At 42.3% G+C, this 20,979-nt stretch overlaps 1 protein-coding gene across 1 annotated transcript in view; it reads left to right on the top strand.

Moving 5' to 3' along the window:
• MED13L (mediator complex subunit 13L) overlaps positions 1-20,979 on the top strand; it is an 802,147-nt gene that overhangs the window by 696,076 nt on the left and 85,092 nt on the right. Inside the window, exons 9-15 of the mRNA XM_033955209.1 lie at positions 2,825-2,920; positions 3,392-4,123; positions 6,083-6,311; positions 13,357-13,462; positions 14,681-14,805; positions 16,822-16,921; positions 18,199-18,419. Coding sequence (XP_033811100.1) covers positions 2,825-2,920; positions 3,392-4,123; positions 6,083-6,311; positions 13,357-13,462; positions 14,681-14,805; positions 16,822-16,921; positions 18,199-18,419 — 1,609 coding nt within the window. The remainder of the gene's footprint in view (positions 1-2,824; positions 2,921-3,391; positions 4,124-6,082; positions 6,312-13,356; positions 13,463-14,680; positions 14,806-16,821; positions 16,922-18,198; positions 18,420-20,979) is intronic.

Here is a 20,979-nt window from a genome sequence, read left to right as displayed (position 1 = left end):
TACTGTACTGGTGGGGGAGACATGGTTAGGTTAAGAGAGGATTTGTCCAAATTGGAGGAATAAAGAATTGTTAGGCATTCCGATGCTGCCTGCTAGTGTAACTGGGTATTAGCACATCTAACATTGAGATGCCATATCTAGTCTTTTTCACTTCGGTATGCCCTCCACCCCCCCCCCCCCTAGGTTACTTACGTGGATATTTGCAGAATAGCACTTGAGTATTCTGCTACTACAGGGGTGCCCACACTTTTTGGGCTTGCGAGCTACTTTTAAAATGACCAAGTCAAAATGATCTACCAACAATAAAATTTAAAAAAAAACACAACGCACACTGTACGCAGAGAAAATGTTAATTATCATTCCTATTCCAGGGTTTTTCAAAGAGGTCAAAGCAGATGACTCTAGGCACTATCACCTCAGTAACAACCATACAAAAATAGACAAATATACCTCCCTCCCTTTTTACTAAACCACGATAGCAGTTTTTAGAGCGCAGGGAGCTGCACTGAATGCCCAGCGCTGCTCTCAACGCTCATAGGCTCCCTGCGCTAAAAAACTCTATTGCGGTTTAGTAAAAGGGGACCTTAGTGTAAAATATAGACAGCAGATATAAATTCAGACACATTTTGATCACTAAATTTAAAATAAAATCATTTTTCCTACCTTGTCTGGTGATTTCATGAGTCTCTGGTTGCACTTTCTTCTTCTGACTGTGCATCCAATCTTTCTTCCCTTCTTTTAGCCTGTATGCTTCCTCTCCTCCAGACCTCGTTCCCTCCCCCAACTTTTCCTTCCTTTCTCTCTGCCTCCCTTTCTTTTTTTCTGTTTCTCTTCTTTCCTTCTGTCTCCCTGCCTGCCCTTTTTCTTTCTTTCTCCCTGCCCTTCCCCAAGCCACTGCCATCGGGAACCAGGACCCAAACCGCCACCAATAACAGGCCCGAAAGCCGACGCCGCCCCAAGCTCTCCCTGCTTCGGCCGACCAGCATTCCTCTCCCCGACGTCAATTCTGCCGTCGGGGAGAGGAAGGCTGATTGGCCCAAGATCGCGATCGACCTATTGGGGGAAATGCTGCCGGGTCCTGCCTTCGCGGAAACAGAAAGTAGGCAGGACCCAGCAGCAAGAAGAGCAAATGCTTCACTAACCTGGCTCCCACCTTAGCCCATAGCGAACGCTTGCTTCAGGGCTCTCAACATGTGCGTGCCGGCTTCCCTTCTGCCCCCTCCCCCCCCCCCGGACATTACTTCCGGTTTTGGAGGGAAGAGAAGGGAAGCCGGCACGCACACGTTAGAGCCACGGAGCATAAGTTTGCTACGGGCTGAAATCTCCAAGCCGGTTTTTTTTTTGTTTTTTTTAATGTTCAGCAGCGGTGGCAGCAGCAGATGACAGTTGGGCGAACCGCCCATCTAAAAGGCCCTAGAGAGAACACTGGAGAGGAAGGCTGATCGGCCCGGTAGATAAGGATGGCAACACGAGTCTATCACGGAGCCCGGGATGGGCTCCGCGATCGACTCGCTTTGCCTTCCTGAGCTACTGGTCGATCGCAATTGACGTGTTGGGCACCCCTGTGCTAGTACATAGGTATATGTGTGTCAATGGCTAGTGTTGTAAACATTTACTGTTACTTCTCATGAAAGGTCCAAATAGGAATCAATTTGTGCAACCAAGATAGAGATGCTATGATAAGATATCGGCCTATTTGGGTTCAAAAAGTTGACTAGAAGTGTAACAGGGTAGATTTGATTTAAATCATGGTTTTCTGCTTGTATTCACTGACATTCAGTACTGTACAAAAAAAGGAATATTTGCTTGCCTTCCCTCCTTACACTTAGCTCCTTGTGCAGGTATATAAACTTCTTTGTACATCGATTTGCAAAGGAACAATGGGACCAAGGACTTTTTCTCAACTCTATATATTTTAAAATGTTTTTGCTGTGAAGAAGAAGCATGTTATCTTTGCAGATATAAATTCACAGTTTTGAGAAATGCAAAATCAAGCTTCTGTGATAATATCTTCTAGATAGAAAAATTGCCCCTGACATGATAAATGGATTAATGGAATTCATTTACCAAAAAATGTAAACATTGCATGAATATACAACCTCATGCTAAATAATTAAAAACCAATCCTTATTTCATGATGAATAACTTTTGGACTATAATGTATCTTAAATAGATAGATTTTTCATCAAAAAAGCATTTTATTTTTTAAAAATCCAGTTTAAATTAAAAAAAAAAAAAAATCCAATTTGGTTTTAAATCACTGATTTTTATCCACCCTGGTTTGTAACTGTTCAAGTTAATCTCCTTTTCTATTTTCTTTAGGGTTGTCATTATCATTCAATGCAGGTTACCCCTATGGCTTTTTTGAAGTTTGAAAGACATTTAAGTTTTTCTTTTTGCAGAAAAGCAGTATAACAAGAAGCTATAATCAAATTATAGAGTATTTCCACCAGTAGTGTAGTCAAAAAAGAGGCAATAATACCTCAGCTGGCAAGGATCCTTAACCCCTGCCAGCTGAAGGAATCTCAAAAATAGATGGTATCAGCTGTACCACAAGCAGGTATATAATTCTCATGTATGAACTACTGCATTGGTAGCTCAAGATTGTGCCTCAGAAAACCAAGTTCACCTCCCATTGAGAGAGAATGTGATGGAGCTGTTTTCTCTTGGGGTGTTCATGTGGTTCATGTGTTAAGGACATTTTCATGGATGTCGAAGACAGCTGATTCTGCTTCTCATTTCATTTTAATGAAGTGCAAGTTTAGTAGCGCAATCGCCATTACTACGTGTCCTGTTTTATTTTCTTCTTCTTTCATTTCTGAAGGATGAATACGCCAAGTCTTGAAGAGGAAAGCCCAATTAGCACTGTATCTTGGGATTTTGTGAATCCTATCCAAAGAGTCAGCTGTTCCTGTTCCAGGTAGGCACATAAAAGCGTTTGGCAGATGCCTTTTCAAGTAGAAAGGAAGGGATTTTAGATGTAGCCCAAAGAGACTTATATCCAGGTACAGCAGATGTTTTCCTTGTTCCCATAGGGTTTGCAATCTAAGTTTGTGCTGGAAGCAGTGGAGGGTTAAATGATTTACCCAAGGTCTATGGTACAATTTGAACCCTGGCTTCGATGTGTTTCAGCCTGCTGCTCTAACCATTAGGCTACTCCCTTTGAAGCCCAATTTAATGCTTTATCAGCTTTGAAGGGTTACCACATGGGGCCCTGTTTCTTTTATCTGACATTGTAGCAGAAATCTACTGCTTTGTTGGGTGCTTAGTGTACCAGCATGCCCGTTAAAGTCTATGCAGGGGCTAAAAATCCTGGAACGCGCTTTGTGCAGGATGCAACATCTTTGCTATAGAATCCATTTGGTGACTAATTTTTTTCTATTTGTTTCAGACACAAGCTTTCCAAACCACGCTGTGCTGTTGGTGCCAATCGGCCACCATCTATCTCGCAGCCTGGCTTCAATGTGGGTTCGTCATCTTCTTCCTCCCTACCACCTCCTGCTCCTTCAAAGCACAAAACCACCGAACGACAGGAAAAAGGGGAAAAGCTTCAGAAGAGGCCAATGACACCTTTTCACCATAGGCCTTCTGTTAGTGAAGAACTGTGCTTAGAGCAAGACTTATCAGGGCAGAAGTTGGGATTGGTGGGGATGGACTCATCTTTGGAAGTACCGAGTAGCAGAAAGTATGGCAAACAGCTGTCCATAACATGTACAAGCCAGAGCAAGCCACTGAATCTGAATCCTATGGATTCTCCTCACTCCCCAATTTCCCCTCTCCCTCCTACACTCAGTCCACAACCCAGAGGGCAGGAAACAGAAAGCATAGACCCAGCATCCATGCCTGTGAACCCAGCACTCTTTGCTAATGGACTGGAGCTACAGCCATTGCCAAATCTTGATGACAGGACTCTTCTTGTGAGTCAGCGGCTTCCCCTGCTGTCAGAAGTCAGTGAGACAGCCTTGTATTCTGGGATCTTGCCACAGAGCCACGAGTCACCAGACAAGTGGCAAAGCTACAATCTTCTAACAATTGAGGACCTAGAGCTTAGACTGCCAGAGATCCAAAGTGACTGGTATGACACCAAGTTGGAACTTGCATCTGAGAGTACTGCACTGAAAAGGTAATAGTTGCTTAGTAAGTTGGCTATGTTGAGCAGAAGTGACACTTCATATGCAGACTCTACAAACGTAGAATCTATATATTTGTGATTATATTATGGGTTTTTTGAAATTGTATTTTTTTAACTGAAATGTTTCAGTTCTTCTGTTGTGAACCGCCTAGAATTGCTGGTGGGGCAGTATACAAGAAAATAAAATTATTATTATTATTAGAGCTCTGATCTGTCTCCTATACATTCATGAGGAAACAGAATTACATTTGCCGTATTTTGATTATTAAAATGAGAAATGAATTAATACTTTGTTGAATTTACCATATATACTCCCTCATAGCAAAATTTGTGACCTTTTTAATGTTCAAAAGTTGGGGGAGAGGGTGTCCCTTTGCTTTTCACTCTAACCCCCTCAGGATCCAACATCTTATCTCCTGGGTTCTCCTGTGGTCACCAGCAGATTATTTTCCCTTCCTTCCATTTGTCTTCATTGCCTTTCCCAACGTACAAAGGTCTGAACTCAGATGTATCTGCATCTTGCCCTTTGCCTGACAGGAAATGGGGTTGCAATGATGCATTTCCTTTTGGACATAGGATGGGATCCCACAGCATGGGCCTGTACAGAAAAAGCCCACACTGATGGTAGAAAAAACTTTGAAAGTCTTGGGAAGAGGCAAATGACCACATGGGAAAGGAAGGGAAGAGAATCTTCTAGTGGCTGCTACCACAGGTCTGTGGGACTGCCTGAGAGATAAGATGCTGGACCCTGATGGAGATAGGGAGAAGAAGGACAGATGCAGGCAATGTCATCTTTATGTGAGTCACATGATAGGGGCAACAGTTATTGATCAAAGTTCAGGTGTGACTTTTATGAGAGTATATACAGTACATAGAAGATGCACTCTTTAGGGATGGGAAGAAGGAACACACACACACTAGCTGGCATGATGAATGTAGTATAGTATTTCAGAAAGATGTAAAAAGAATGGAGTTGGTCCAGAGGAAGGCTACTAAAATGTTGCGTGGTCTTCATCTTGAGGTGTATTGGGACAGACTTAAAGATCTCAATCTGTAGACTTTAGAAGAAAGGCAGGTAGAGGGGAGATATGATAGAGATGTTTAAATACCTATGTGAGGTAAATACGCATGAGTCGAGTCTCTTTAATTTGAAAGGAAGCTCTGCAATGAGAGGTGATAGGCTCCGGAGGAATCTGAGGAAATACTTTTTTACAGAAAGGGTGGTAGATGCATGGAACAGTCTCCCGGAAGAGGTGATGGAGACAGAGACTGTGTCTGAATTCAAGAGGTCCTGGGCTAGGCACGTGGGATCTCTTAGAGAGAGAAAGAGATAATGGTTATTGCGGATGGGCAGCCCAATGCCATATATTCATGTACCAGTCCTACTAATTACTAGAAGAAAGGCATGAGATACAGTACTTGGCATTTTCAGAAATGTTGGCCATATGGTTATGTATTTTGTATAACAAGCAGTAAACGCCCCAATGACCACTTCCAAAATTCTACAGAGTTGTTGCAGCTGATTAGATTTGTTCTTTTTCCATACTTGATTTATCAGTTATCAACTGTATGGATCATCATACCGTAGGATGGGAAAATTTCTTGATCGGCCAACCCAATCGGTGTGCCAAATTAGTTTGGTGAATCTCGTCCCTGCCTACTTTGCCATGCGTTTCCCCTCATTTGCATGCATGGATTTGAAGCGGATTGCAGGAGAGGTTTGTGAATCGGGCCGGAGGGAAATCTGCTCGCTAAGGGGTCACAAACCGATCGGTACACAATTGGTTTGCTTAGTGAATCTAGCCCTTTGTTCAAAGAGATTCTTTGTGAGCATCATTTGCATAAGTTAATTAGGACAGTTTGATTGGTAAGGCTGGTCCTGAGCGTGTGAAGAAACATTAGTTCTTGGAGCGTTTGTGAATTGATCTGCTTCCTTTTTGTATTTTTCAGACTTTTAGCACAACCTAATAAAAGGTTTAAGATACTGGAAGAGAAGCGACAGGCCCAGTTGGAGTCCCTAAACTTCTCTGATTCCTTACCTGTGCTGCAGCAGCCTGGGGAGGGTTTGGGTGATGCCAGTGATCCATACACCTTCGAAGATGGGGACATAAAGTACAGCTTCACGGGCAGCAAGAAATGTAAACTTGGAGCTGAAAGAGATCTGCTGAAAAAGATAAAGGTAAGTGCCCTTGGGTGATATCCCCACAGTGCCACTGGGTTTGATTGATTGATTTGTATTTTATTTTATTAAGATTTATTTACTGGCTTTTTGAAGAAGTTCACTCAAGTCATTGTACAGCAAAAATAAGGCAGACATAGGCAACAGTGAATCGACAATTACAGTAGTAAAAAAAAATGTGCAAATATTGCACCTTAAAAAATCTGCGCACTCCACCCCCCCCCCCACCACACACACATACACAAGCACTATTCTATAAACGGTGCCTAAAGTTAGAATAAAATGGCACTTACGCCTGGGAGCCATGCCTAACTTTGGGCACGACGTAATGCAAAACCAAATGCCTTTCATTATACTGTATAATTGCACGTGCAAGTATGAGGAATGCCCGATCTGCCCATGACCCTCCCATTTCTGTGCCTCCCCTCCCCTTTTTGCTACCACACAGAAATTTTAGACATGGATTCCGTTCCTAAATTAATACGCATAATTTAAAATTAAAACCAATTAATGCTAATTGCTTATTAAGAAACCAATTATCACCACTACTACTTATCATTTCTATAGCATTATAGTCGTTCACTGCTCCTTGTGACCCTGGGCAAGTCACTTAATCCCCAGGTACACTTGATAGAGTTTGAGCCCAAATAGGGACATAGGATAAAGTACCTGAATGTAAACCACTTAGGATATAAGTAGTATAGAAATAAATGAATAAATAAAATGTAAACGCTGTCACTAATTCTGAAAATCCAAAAAACAGCATATAATATTCTTTGAATTCAGATCTTGCCAACCACCAGCCAATTTATTCTCAGGTTTAGGCTTATTTTTTTATTGGCGTATGTCTCGTCATCAGACTTGAATTATAATTTTTAAGTGCTCTGTGCAATTCATGTGCATAATTCATGTGTGAAAATCACTCCCTCAATTAAAAAAACTTATTATTTTTTTTATTTTTTACTTAGCTTCAGTCGTAGTTTTTTCTGCTAAGTCTTTAAACATCGGGTAGGACCAATCAGTTCAACATGTTTTGCCTGAAGGCTTTCTCAAGAACAAGTCCCCCCTTTTGTTTTGCTCCATTGCATCCCGACAAAATCTCTTTAGTCTAAATTGAGGGAGTGATTTTCACACATGAATTATGCACATGACTTGCACAGAGCACTTTAAAATTATAATTCAAGTCTGATGATAAGACATACGTCAATAAAAAATTAAGCCTAAACCTGAGAATAAATTGACTGGTGGTTGGCAAGATCTGAAGACTTTAAACAAATTTACATATAAGATAAGCTTCAAAGAATATTATATGCTGTTTTTTGGATGCACTGTACATTAAAACATTCAAAAGACAGTCCCTGCTCAGTAGAGCTGACAGTCAAATTAAAACAGGCAAACAGGACAGGTAGGGGGTTAGGGAGTTTCACAGAGAGCGACTGATGAAAACAGATGTGAGGTTATAAGCGATTGGGAGTCAGGGTTTAAAAGCAGCCTCAAAAAAGTGGGCTTTTAGCCTAGATTTGAAAATTACATTACATTACAGATTTCTATTCCGCCATTACCTTTCGGTTCAAAGCGGATTACAAAAAGAGTTATGGAAGAAGGGTTACAACGTTAGATCAGAGAAGGTTTCCAAGAGAGAGAAAAGTAGGATCTGAGTTGCGTACACAAATTAGGCATGCACCCAATTTGCCCATGCAACGCAAAGTACCATTTATAGAATTTGTGGGATTGTGGTATAGTATGCTATATTACATGATATCTATTAGGATATATTAACAGCCAGCGCAGCGTATAAGCGGAGGTGGAACATATTGGCAGATAACCAGAATGACAGGAATTAGACAGAAAATGGTGCCTAATTTAAGGAAAAATTGCAAGTGGAGTCGGGGAAGGTGCATCTCAGCCAGGTAGGAGTGGATAAGCAAGTCCTGCTACAGCTGCTATTTGTCCTTGTGTGTCACTGACTGGCTAGCTGGTGTTTTCTTTCACCTGCCTCTTGAAGTAGACCTGGTCTTGTGTGGAGATTACACCAGAGAAGGTGGTGTTTCATGGTTAGGAATGTTCCTTGGGCGATCTTTAGCAAGTTTGAAATGTTCTGTAATATTCCCAGGTTAATTTTTATGAATTCTTGAGGTATATTAATACAGTTGAATGATAATGTGTCAGCTGTCATTCAGTGGTGATATGCTTTGAGATTTGTTTATCTCTCTTTTTTTTATAAATTCTTTATTCATTTTTAAGCTTTCAACAAGTGCAGCAAAATACAATCATGTATACTTTAATATCACTTACTAATCCAGCAAAGACTAATTCATGACAAATTCCCTCCCTCCTTTATAAATATCAATAACACTTTAGCTCAAGATATCATTGAAATAAACCCCCGCTCCCCCCCCCCACCCTGTACTTTAATAAACAAAAGGGGAAAAATAAATAATTAGTTATAATCAATCCATACAACATTTTGTTAATGGCTCTCAAACATCATTAAACTTTTTAAAACGCCCTTTTGGGAATTTGAAAAGCCATTTTGAGCAACTTCAGACTGAGGCTTGGAACGCACTGAAAAAAGACTGAGTGCCAGAGTGAGGTTTGAAAGGCTATTGGAGCACCAGAATGAGGCTTACAACACACTGAGAAAGATTTCAACACACAAACACGCAGGAAGGAAGTTAAGCTGATAAACCATGATTTCAGCGCACAACTTCATGAAACACAAACATAAGAACAAATATATAGAGGTCCTTTTACTAAGCTGGGGTAAGCACCAACGCATGCATACCACAGCCAAAAATGCCATAGCGTGAAGTGCAATCAGGCATCCCATGCTAATTTTGTGATCAGGACATGCTACTCACACATTAAGCATTTTAAGTATTTATATACCACTTATTGTCTAAGTGGTTTATATTCAGGTACTCAAGCATTTAAAATATAAAATGTCTTTTTTTCACCAGGGTGGTTCTGGTGGTGGAGAGTGGGCGTTTTACTGCATGCAGAGTCTTAGACCTTAGGGTTTGTTTGTAAATATTAGTACTTTTAATTTTTGGTCCTGTATTTGCATGGGGTTATCTGTGTTCTGGTAGGAATGAATATTGAGAAGCATACAGTGTGCTTTGTGTAGCTTAATTTTGTGGTTAACCATTATGTGTTGTTAATACAATTATATTGTGTGTGAATATACATGAAAAATGAATTAGTACTATTATGGGGGCGGGGTCTGGCCCACGACTTAGCCCAGTGTTCTTCAACTGCCGGTCCACAAAATAATTATAGAGGGTTTAAAAAAGGGAAATGCATTAATGAAGTCATTAGGTTCAATCTAGACATTTATTTCTGCATGAATTTAAACAATTTAAAAAAAAAAAGATAAATATAGCTCATCCAGTCATACAAGAAACTGCTCTACAACACCTCTAACAATATTTTGATCACTAGGTTCCTTCCTGAGTTCTCACTAACTATAGGAAATAGATGTGATCTCCACTTCCAGACCTCTTCCACATAATTTATGGAGGTGTTACTGAGCCTTGAAGGAGACATGTGATTGCACTATAGAAAAATAAAAAAGTAGCCGATAAAGATCATAGTGAGAGCTAGGGCAAAACAGTTTAGGTAAAGATACAGGTAATAATTAGCAATGTAATTAAAATATTTTATTTGCTAAATAAGTTGCGCTCTGCCCGGATAAAACGCACTAGGGAGAACACTGCAGCGGATAGCGTAGCTAAGGGGTGCCCACCCTTTTTGGGCTTGCGAGCTACTTTTAAAATGACCAAATCAAAATGATCAACAGTAAAATTAAAAAAAACAAACCACAAAGCACACTATACACAGAGAAAATGTAAATTATCATTTATATTCCAGGGGTTTTCAAAGAGGTCAAGGCAGATGACTTTGTGCAATGTCACCTCAGTAACAACCATACAAAAATAGACAAATATACCCACTCCCTTTTTACTAAACCACGATAGCGCAGGGAGCTGAATGCCCTGCCCTGCTCTCGACGCTCATAGGCTCCTTGTGCTAAAAACCGCTTTTGCGGTTTAGTAAAAGGGGGCCATAGTGCAAAACATAGAGAGCAGATATAAATTCTCAAAACAGATACATTTTGATCACTAAATTGAATATAAAATCATTTTTCCTACCTTTGATGTCTGGTGATTTCATGAGTCTCTGGTTGCACTTTCTTCTTCTGACTGTGCATCCAATATTTCTTCTCTTCTTTCAGCCTGCTGTATGCTTCCAGATCTCATTCCCTCCGCCAACTTTTTCTTCCTCTCTCCCTGCTCTTCTCCCCTTTCTTTCTTTCTCCCTGCCCCCTTCTTTCTTTCTGTCCATCTTTCTTTCTGTCTCCCTGATCCCCCTTTTTTTCTTTCTGTCTGTCTTTCTCTCTCCATGCCCCTTCCTTTCTTTCTGTCCCCCCTTTTGTTTCTGTCTCCCTGCCTCCTTTTTTTCTCCCTCCCTGCCCTCCCCCAAGCCACCGCCGCCGCAATCAGGTAACAGACCGCCGCCGCAATTGGGGAACAGGCCACCGCCAGGTTCTGAGGTCTCCCTACTTCCTGACGCTGTAAATAGGACGCAGAAGCGCCGGGCCAACCAGCCTTCCTCACCCAATGTCAATTCTAATGTCAGAAAGGAAGTTCCAGGCCAGCCAGGCAGCGATTGATGTTGGGTGAGGAAGGCTGGTTGGCCCGGCACTTCTGCGTCCTCTTTATGGCATCGGGAAGCAGGTAGAATGCAAAGGCAACGTGAGTCTATCACTGAGCCCGGGATGGGCTCTGCAATCGACTCGTATTGCCTTTGCGATCTACTGGTTGATCATGATCGACCTTTTGGGCACCCCTGGCATAGCTGATTTTAAAAGAGGTTTGGACAAATTCTTGGAGGAAAAGTCCATAGTCTGTTATTGAGAAAGACATGGGTGGAGCCTCTGCTTGCCCTGGATCGATAGCATGGAATGTTGCTACTATTTGGGTTTTGGCCAGGTACAAGTAACCTGGATTGGCTACTGTGAGAATGGGCTACTGGGCTTGATTGAGCTTTGGTCTGACCCAGTAAGGCTATTCTTATATGCATCAAAATCTCCACTATTTGGATTTCAGTGCTGCTAAGTATATTTTTAAACTGGTTCATGGTAGTCCTATTATTATTAATTCGCTGATTTTGGGTTTAAATATAAGTCTCTGTTACTAAAATTGTAAGTTTCATGTTGAATTGTACTTGCTGTACACCGCCTTGGGTGAAGCTCTTCATAAATAAATCTCTGCAAAAGAACAGAGCAAACCACCAGAACTGCAGACTAGAGAAGGGCAAAGTGATCAAAAGACTCGAAATCTCCATCCTACTGCAGATATTCTTCTTATCATAAGCAAGCAAATCGGATGTTTCCCACACAGAAAATCAATCTGTTCTCTAGCTACAATAAACTAATACTGCTTCATTACAGCAAGTTATGTTGCATTTGACAAAAAAAAACCCTAAGAGAACAAAGGATCCATAGATGTGATAAGCTAAAAGACCCTTTTTAAGTTCTTGGACCAACATAGCAGTTGTCCTGGTGCTGTGCCAGACTGAAATTTCTTCAAGGTCACGAAAACAGTCACAATGTTCTGGCTAAGACGCTGAGTCAAGCAAACTCAAGGTAGGGCTCCCCCCTCCCCCCCATGAAAAACTACTATAAAAGGGATACCAGCCGCATGAGTTTTATTGTACTGGAGGTTTTGAGAAGGGACTGATGTGGTTTCAGCTCACAAAATTTTCCATTTTCTGCAGGTGCGACTCAGCTGCTTGAAATTTTTTAATACTGTACACAACAGTGAGGAAGTGGAAGTTGTAAATCTAACAGGGTCCGAGTACTGCAATTAATTAAAAAGGAGGGAGGCAAACTAAATGGAAATATGAGAAAGAACCGATGCTGACTGAGGATCTAATCATTTCATTTCCATCTCTCTCTCGTCTCCTATGGCTATAACTATTTCATTTGTAAACACTTGCAAAATTGAGGGTTTGCCACTAACTCCCCAAGTCAGGAAAACTAAGAGCAGACGCCAACCCCCCCGTCTGTCCAGAGGCAAACCGAAAACCAACTGTCCTACCAGCCCACCCCGCCTCCTCCACCTCCCTCCTTAGGCACAAGTCACCACACGCGTAAGCTTGCTTCCCTCCCTCCCTTCCTTCTACTCACTGTCCTATCTCCCACCTTAGCCTGTAGCGAATTGAACTCATGCTCTAGGGTTTTTTTTTTTTTTTTTTTTTAAATTTTTATTTATAAGTTTTCCATTCTTACAATATTTGAGTAATATAATATACAATAAAGTTTTTTTACATATTTAAAATATTATCATTAATAATACATCGTATTTAAAATATAATATGATAAAGATTATACATTAGCATATAAAATATAATTCCCATCCCCTTTTTATATAGTATATTTCCATTAATTAGTCAAATCCCACCCCATTCATATATAATTATTTATCATTGTGCTAAGAACTAATCATTAGAATATTTTGTCAATGGTTGCCAAATTTTGTTAAATTTAAGATGATTTCCCTGTTGTAACGCTATTATTTTTTCCATTTTATAAATATGACAAACAGAATTCCACCAGAACGTATAATTTAATTTGGTGTAATCTTTCCAATTTTGAGTAATTTGTTGCATGGCGACTCCTGTTAGTATTAGTATTAGTAGGGTTTTTTAAAATGTTGACAGCCAGGCGCTCACCTAAAACGCCTAGGGAGAGCACTGCTCGTGATACCTACACTCCGTCATACCATTTAGTAAACCATAATCTAGAGCAGTGGTTCCCAAACCTGTCCTGGAGGACCACCAGTCAGTCATATTTTGGGGATAGCCCTAATGAATATGTATGAGAGATTTGCCTATGCTCCATGCATATTCATTAGGGCTATCCTGAAAACCTGACTGGATGGTTGGTCGTCCAGGACAGGGTTGGGAACCACTGATGTAGAGGATTCTTGTTTCAGCAGGTGACGTTTGTATTATGCTGATGTGCTTTGTTGAATTCTTGCAGTTGGAGGATGGATATGGTGCCAAGGAAATCTCTCCAACGACGCATGTGCCATCAGTGCCTGATGGCAAGGATGCCATGTCTATCTTCAGCCCTACTGCTAAAGCAGGTAAGTAGCCTATGGCCTGTGTGAGCTGAGCACTTCCAGCCAGTTTCTGTATGCTGTGTGGATTCAGCTGCCTCAAATCCCTGCAGAGAACAGATTTTAGAGAGGTTTGCTAGAAATCTCGATATGGCAACATGTCATGTATGGGCTCCAAGAGGAGGAAAGAATTTGTTTTGCCTCATGTTTATTGCTAATTTTTGAAAAGGTGCTGCAAAGCTGCATATTTTCTTTGCAGGGGCAGTGGTGACATTTGGATTTTACATGTACGCCATCGGGATGGGTGTTAGATTAATTTGGAACACGCACTTTAAGTTAACTCAGGGAATTGGTCTATGACACTTGTCATCAAAACAATATTGGGGAATCCCATTAAGGCTAGGACATTATAATAAGTTTATAACACAATTTATGTATTTACCTTTAAAATTTATACACTGCCTAAAACCTAGGCAGTTTCTAGAATAATATACATAATACATACTACAAGCGAAGCATTAAAATACAAAATACAGAAAGCTGTCTCTGCAGATGCAAAATGCTTTTCGATATCCCCACTATATCACTCACATGAATGCAGTTACAAAGAGCTGAGTCTTCAACCTAATAAATAAGAAATAACACAAAAAAGTTAGTGGGTGATATTCACTTTGTTACTGCCAATCTTGGTTAGAATGAACAAAGTACTTTCAAGAAAAAATGCCACAAGCTGCAAAGCACAAAATTACAATTTTACTTCTCTGCTTGACAAAACATAGTAGGATTTAAAGAGTAGCAGTTGAGACAGGTCCGATTCGACTTTCTGGTTTTAAAGCCTCAAACGCCTCTGATACATAGACACTGAAGATGTCACCCAGCAGGTCTACATGGCAGTACTAATTACTTTATAGCAGGAGTAAGGAATTAGCCTTCAAAGATGAAATGATTCCTCTGTCTCTGCTGGTGATAAGAATGTTTCGGTATGAATGATAAAGTGCCTGTTTGTATTATCAAATGGGGCAGTTGCGATCAAGCAGGCCAAAGTAAAATTAATTGCTTTAAAAAAAGTTCAGAATTATCAAAAAGGGTTTAGATTTTTTTATTTAAATAAAACCTCAGAAGTCAGACTTTAATGACCGAGTAATAAGCCTGTTTGAGTGCAGTACCTGAGTCCATTCTTGAATCTAGGCATTTGTAGTGATTTGCAGCCACCTCATTTCTTTCTGCTTGAAATGTTTCTCGTAGATGCACGGCAGGACAACACTGCGGGACGAGCTGGCACAGGCAGCCTCACGCAGGTGAAAGACTTAGCCCCATCATTGCATGACTTGGACAACATCTTTGATAATTCTGATGATGATGAGCTGGGGGTGAGTTCAGAGTGGTATCCTTTCACAGCCTGCTCTCTCCTTTGTCATATACCTTCATAGAGTAAGAAAGTAAAGCTGTCATTAATACTGTCTTGATCATTTTCAAGACTCGTTCATAACTTAATTTTACACAGAAAAGTTGTAAAGCCATATGTATCTTGTACAAATTGGTCAAACGGTACACTGACAGCTAGGCCTGCTACCAGTGGTGCTATACCCAGATAAATGAATATCATTACCGACCACACCGACACTATAGAAATAGTGCAGAGGTGGTGTAGGGCAGAGTCTGGGTAGAGCCCCAGGTTATCAGTTTAGTGGCAATATTCAGTCTACGTACCCAATAAAGATAGGACAGCAGAAAAAACCAAAACCTTACTGCTATACCGGAATATTGCAGTGGCTAGAGTTAAATCCAGTGCTGACCACCGTGGCTGAATAACAGGCAGTCTTTATTCTGCTCGGTAACTTAAAACATAAGGAGGATGAAAAACACAATTGTGCACTGGTTAAGTTCATCAAATAACCTTTTTTTTTAATGTGTAGGGCCATTAGCCTCAGTAGAATATAATTAATGAGGGAGATCTTCAGTGAACAATACAGCACATTCCGCTCACTGCCCCCCCCCTGCTTCTGTCCCTCCCCATCCCCTTCTTCCATAAAAATATTCAGCCTGATATTGAGCCACCGCAATCAGTGTTTTTTCAAACACCAATTCCACATCCCTACATCACTAGTCATTGCCCTCTCTCCTCTTTTTCTTCTACAAGTGAGGAGGTGTCTTTTTCATCTGCTCTGCTTAATATTTATTATTTTGGGGTATTAATCAGTTTCTTTTAAGCTTTGGGTGCTTTAGAGCTCCCCAGTAGTCCTGGATCAACTCTGCCTGGGTTCAGGGCACCTCCAAATGGTTACAGAGTTCTAAGGCTCCCCAGCATTAGACCTTCCTCCCCCTCATACCATTTTGTACGCCTTTCCTCCTCTTACCAATCCACTGCCCAGCATCCATATTCTATATGAACCCTTTCTTTTTCTGAACAAAGCATCCACCCTTCTCTAAGGGATATCACTTGCATTCTGGTTGTAGTGTCTCTGCACCAACTCTTTGAAATAGACGTTTCACATACATTAGATCAGAACCATCCCTTGACAAATCCAAGTTTTTCTTTGGCCTTTTCCAACTCTTTCTGAGCCTAAGTTGCAATCTGGACATAGCTGCCTCTATTTTTATTTTCCATATATAAAATTATCCTTTCCTCTCATTCGTTCCTTATGTTATCAAGTCTGCTCTGTATGTCCTGGATATTATGTGAATTTCCATATGACCTAGATATTGCTTTGACTTGGTTCTGTCCCTCATTATTTCATGATTTGGTAAAATGCTTAGATAACCTAATTTATAGGTGGCATGCCAATAAAATTGAAGTCGAACTAAGAACAGAATTTATCCCTCTTCCCTATCCTATCAGCAGTCAACTTGAATCCTCTCTTTTCTCCCCCAGGAGGTAATGCTGAGCTTGCTTTTTGGAGAAAGGGTCAAGGAGGCAGAGGTTTTGTCTCTCCCTTCCCCCTTCAAAATCCTTAAGAATACAAATGATACTAATCTTTTGATTATAAATGATTAATTTCTAAATGTGGCTACAGGGAAACTTCTATAACATCCTGATTTATTTGTAAAGGAATATAACTTGCCTTGTGCTACCAATATTAAATATTGCATAAAAAAATGAATATAAATATACAAAAAAAGAAAGAGCATATAAGAATTAAGTAGTTGGATGTGGCTGGCAGGCTGCAAGTACAGAATTGACTAGAAGTTCTTGTGGAGACAGGCAGTTATCTAGCCAGCTATATCTGACATGCTGTATTTTCTCATGTTAACTGGGTCAGTATAGCAGCTCAGTAGTGTTAGTGAGGCATCAATTGAAGGGGGGAGGGGGTGAGTTCCCTGCTGCTCATGTTGACCGATTGGATTATTGAGAGGCATTTTATAACAATGTGCGTCTGTCTTACTAGGCTGGGTCGCCAGCAGTACGATCCTCAAAGGTACCTGCACTGGGAACTGAGGACCGCTCTCTGAGTAAAGATGGAAGGACAGCTGTACCTTATCCTCCAAGTAAGTAATGGGGATTATCATGTCTTTCCAGAATAAAAATCTAACATTATTTTGCCCCACCTCTTTGTACTGTTTCATACTATAGTGGGTGTTGGGGGGGGGGGGGTAGAGCCACCATATGAAAACTAAAAAAAGGGATCTTGCATGCTCGGCTTCTCTGGAGGGTGGAATACAGTAAATAAAGGTGATAAAACCTATGGCCTTTGGTATCTGACCAATCGGAGTCTTAGGCCACTCCCAGAAGGAGACTTATGACTCCAGTTGGCCCAGGTGGGCCTTAGGTTGACCTATGGGAGGGGTCTTAGGATCCTGGGCCAATCAGAGCCTTAGACCTCTCCCCAGTGCATCCCAGAATTCACCAGGAAGGGGAAGGCCCAAAATTTTGGAAGAGGCAGGCCTGCCAGCAGGAGGGGCACCTCTCTTGCCAGCCATCATAGGGGGGGTCGGTTGCTGTCCTTGGGGATATTTGGGTGTAAGGAAGGGGATGCTAGGGGGGGATGTTGGGGTGTAAGGGAGTGTTGGGAATTGTTGGGTGAGTGTCGGGGAGGTGTTGGAGTGTGTCGAGTGGGTGTTGGGAAATGCCAGAGAATGTCGGGTGAGTGTTGGGGAATGTCGGGTGAGTGTCGGGGGTTTATTGGGAAATGGAGAATGTTGGGTGGGTGCTGGGAGTGTCTGGGGTTCAGGGGATTGATGGAGCTGGCGGCAGGAGGGAGTGGGTCTCTCTCTCCTAATTGGATGGGGGGGTGTCGGGAGTGTCAGGGGATTGCCAGAGTTAGCAGCAGGAGGGAATGGACAGTGTCGGGGTTTGGATAGTGTCAGGGGTTAGACATCCCTCCTGCCACAGACAGTGGTGGTTTGGGGATGGCAGTGGGAGGGAATGGGCATCCCTTCTGCTGGCTGACTTCGGGGGGGGGGGGGGTGAGAGTTCCCTGCTGCGGCCACTCAGCTGATCGCGGCAGTGAGATTTTTTTGCCGCAACCAGCATAGTGGCCGCATCTATTTGAAATGTAGAAAAGCTTTTGTTGGTCTACATTTCAGGCACCTGTCGCTGCCCTAGGGAGACGCCCAGGGCCGCTTAAGCTTACCCAAGGGCACTTCCGGGCGAAGCCATGCCCAGCCTTTGGCGAGCTTAAGCGTCACTACGTGTCTCCCTCATCCGTGACAGACGCCTACAGTGCATCCCAATTAGCTGTAGGACGCCTACCACCATTAAAATCGGGATGCCATTTATAGAATTTGGCCCTAAGAGTTTTCTTGTTCCCTCCTGATATCTGCAGCTGTGGCAGACCTGCAAAGAATGTTTCCCACACCTCCGTCTTTGGAGCAGCACCCAGCCTTCTCCCCTGTGATGAGTTACAAGGATGGAATCGGTTCCGAGACAGTGACCACTCTTGGTATGATGGAGAGTCCCATGATCACTGTGGCCAGCACTCAAATTATGGAGTTTAAAATGGAGGTGGAAGAAGGATTGTGCAGTCCCAAACCAGAGGAGATCAAAGTAAGAAAGATCACCATGGCACAAAAGGAGAATAGTTAACATTTGACCCTGTATTGAAAAGCATTTGTTTGCATAGTGATAGCAGCTGTTTAGGTTAAGTGTCCTATCTGTGAATTTGCAGCAGTGTTTCTGAAAATTCTTACAGACTGCCCTGGCATGATCTGGGTAGGTTCTGGACTGAGCATTGATATTCCACCTAACTGTATGGACAGTAAGTGCTATTCAGGTGCATGCAGAAAGGCTGTCCTAAATTTAAACCCCAAAGGTGTGGGGATAGCAGCTTTATATTACTGCAAACCTTAAAGCCAGTGGCGTCAATCCCAAGGAATCTCTCATGAGGAACTGTGACTGTGGAAATTTATATATGTGCATGGAGGAATAGATATTTACGTCTGACTGTGGGGGTATAGAACATAGAAGATGAGGGCAGAAAAGGGCTCCAGCCCATCAAGTCTGCCCACTCTGCTTACCCACCCCCTGTCTATGCCCTAATGACCCAATTTCCTTATCTTGACCCTCGTAGGGATCCCACATGGGTATCCCATTTATTCTTGAAGTCTGGCACGCTGTCTGCCTCGATCACCTGCACTGGAAGCTTGTTCCAATGATCAACCACTCTCTCTGTGAAGAAATACTTTCTGGTGTCGCCATGAAATTTTTCGCCCCTGAGTTTGAGCGGGTGCCCTCTTGTGGCCGAGGGTCCCTTGAGAAAGAATGTGAATTGTGGGTTTCTGTGGAAGTATAATGATGGGACTTGGGGTGCATGTGGAAATGTGTGTATAGGGGGAAAGTGTAGGAGTCTGTAGGTTATGTGCTTCTATATAGGGTATGGGGGGTGAGTATCAGAATGTGTATGGATAAGTGCATAGATTTGTGCGCTCGTATGTGAGATCTTGGAGCTGGGAGGGGGAGGTATTTTGGCAGGTGTTCATTGGTGCCATCCTTCTTCAGCTTTGTTAGTTGTTTTTCCTGTCTTTGTCCACCTGTGTTGCTATATATCAGAGTGCTAAGTTAGAGGCAGTAGTACCATGTTTCCCTGAAAATAAGACCTACCCCAAAAATAAACCCTAGTCCTTGGATTCGCCAGCAGCAGTGCTTCCCCCGCCCCCTCCCTGCCATGCAGCCGAACCCCTGCTGACTCTCCTATCTTTCCATCTCTCCCTCCCGTCCGAACCCTGCCGACTCTCCGGCTGCAAGACCAACTACCTCCCTCCACAGAGCAATGTCGGCAGCACTCTAAACAAGCTGCTTCGCGGCCTTTTCCCATTGGGGCCTTCCATGTGCCGTGTTGCTAATGACATCATCAGTGATGCAGCAGAGGGAATGCCCTGGCGGGAGAAGGCCGCAAAGCAGCCTGTTTAGAGTGCTGCCGACACTGCTCTGTGGAGGGAGGTAGTAGGTCTCGCGGTTGGAGAGTCGGCAGGGTTCAGACGGGAGGAAGAGATGGAAAGATAGGAGAGTCAGCGGAGGTTCAGCTGCACGGCAGGGGGGGATGCTGCTTAAGGATTCTGCTGCAGCTACACGGAAGGGAGGGATAGAAGCTGGGCAAGGGTTCTGCATGAGGGATGGGAGGGAGAGATGGAAAGATGCTGCAGAGGGAAGGCACAAGAGGATGGTTGAGAGGAGAGGAAAGATGCTGCAAATGTGGGGGAGAGAAAGGAAAGAGGAAGAATTGGGGTGAAGGAGAGGAAGGGAAAGATGATCATTGTACATGAAAAAATAAGACCTAGTGCGTTTTTTGGGCCCAATATTAATATAAGACACTGTCTTATTTTCGGGGAAACATGGTAGGAGACATTGTAACAGTTGAACACTTTTTCCCAGAGAAAACCAGTAGAGAGATATATGCATTCAGGTATATTGTTTTGAGGCTCAATTCTCTGAAATGTTGACTAGCCCAATATTTCTTACATTTTCTTTCTGCCTGTACAATTTGGGGAATTTCTGTCTCGTTTTGAAGACTTATTGTGCCTCTGGACATTGATTTCTTTTATAATTCTTTCTATTATACCAGTTTCTTCCCAACAAAAACATCTTTTTGCCAGACATTGGCAGTCTTGTGTTGGTTTTTTCTTTATAAGCATTCTTTTTCAAACAGAAAAAATCCCAAATGCCTTATGACCTAGCCTCCTCCATTTGTCTGTCTGTTAGTCCAAGACCTGCTGCATAATGGTGTTGCAATGGACTTGGTATGGCAGATGATGGTCATGATTAGAAAAGCATGTCCACATAATTGATCTAGGTGGCAGGGAATTCAGCTAATCATTGACTAGATGCTCCCATACAGTGCCTGGTGAGAATTGTAGAATGAATGTACCCATATGGGCTGGCAAAGAAGAGATCTTTATGGAAATAATGGCAAGCTGTCCGGGCAATACACTTCAACTCCCATGGTTCCAGCATTGGGCACAACATGCCATGCATTGAGTTATAGAAAGAATTCTGGAGAATCCGTTTGCTGTCCTTCCCAACTTGTTTTTTGAATCTGAATTGGTTTCTTCTGAGAAAGCTATGTTGCTTATCTGTAGTGGTGATCTCTAAAGGTAGGAGTTCACCAGTC

Source organism: Geotrypetes seraphini, chromosome 8, assembly GCF_902459505.1.
Source record: "Geotrypetes seraphini chromosome 8, aGeoSer1.1, whole genome shotgun sequence".
Taxonomy (NCBI): domain Eukaryota; kingdom Metazoa; phylum Chordata; class Amphibia; order Gymnophiona; family Dermophiidae; genus Geotrypetes; species Geotrypetes seraphini.
The sequence above is the reverse complement of the archived record's forward strand: the minus strand, read 5'-3'. Positions and strand labels throughout refer to the sequence as shown.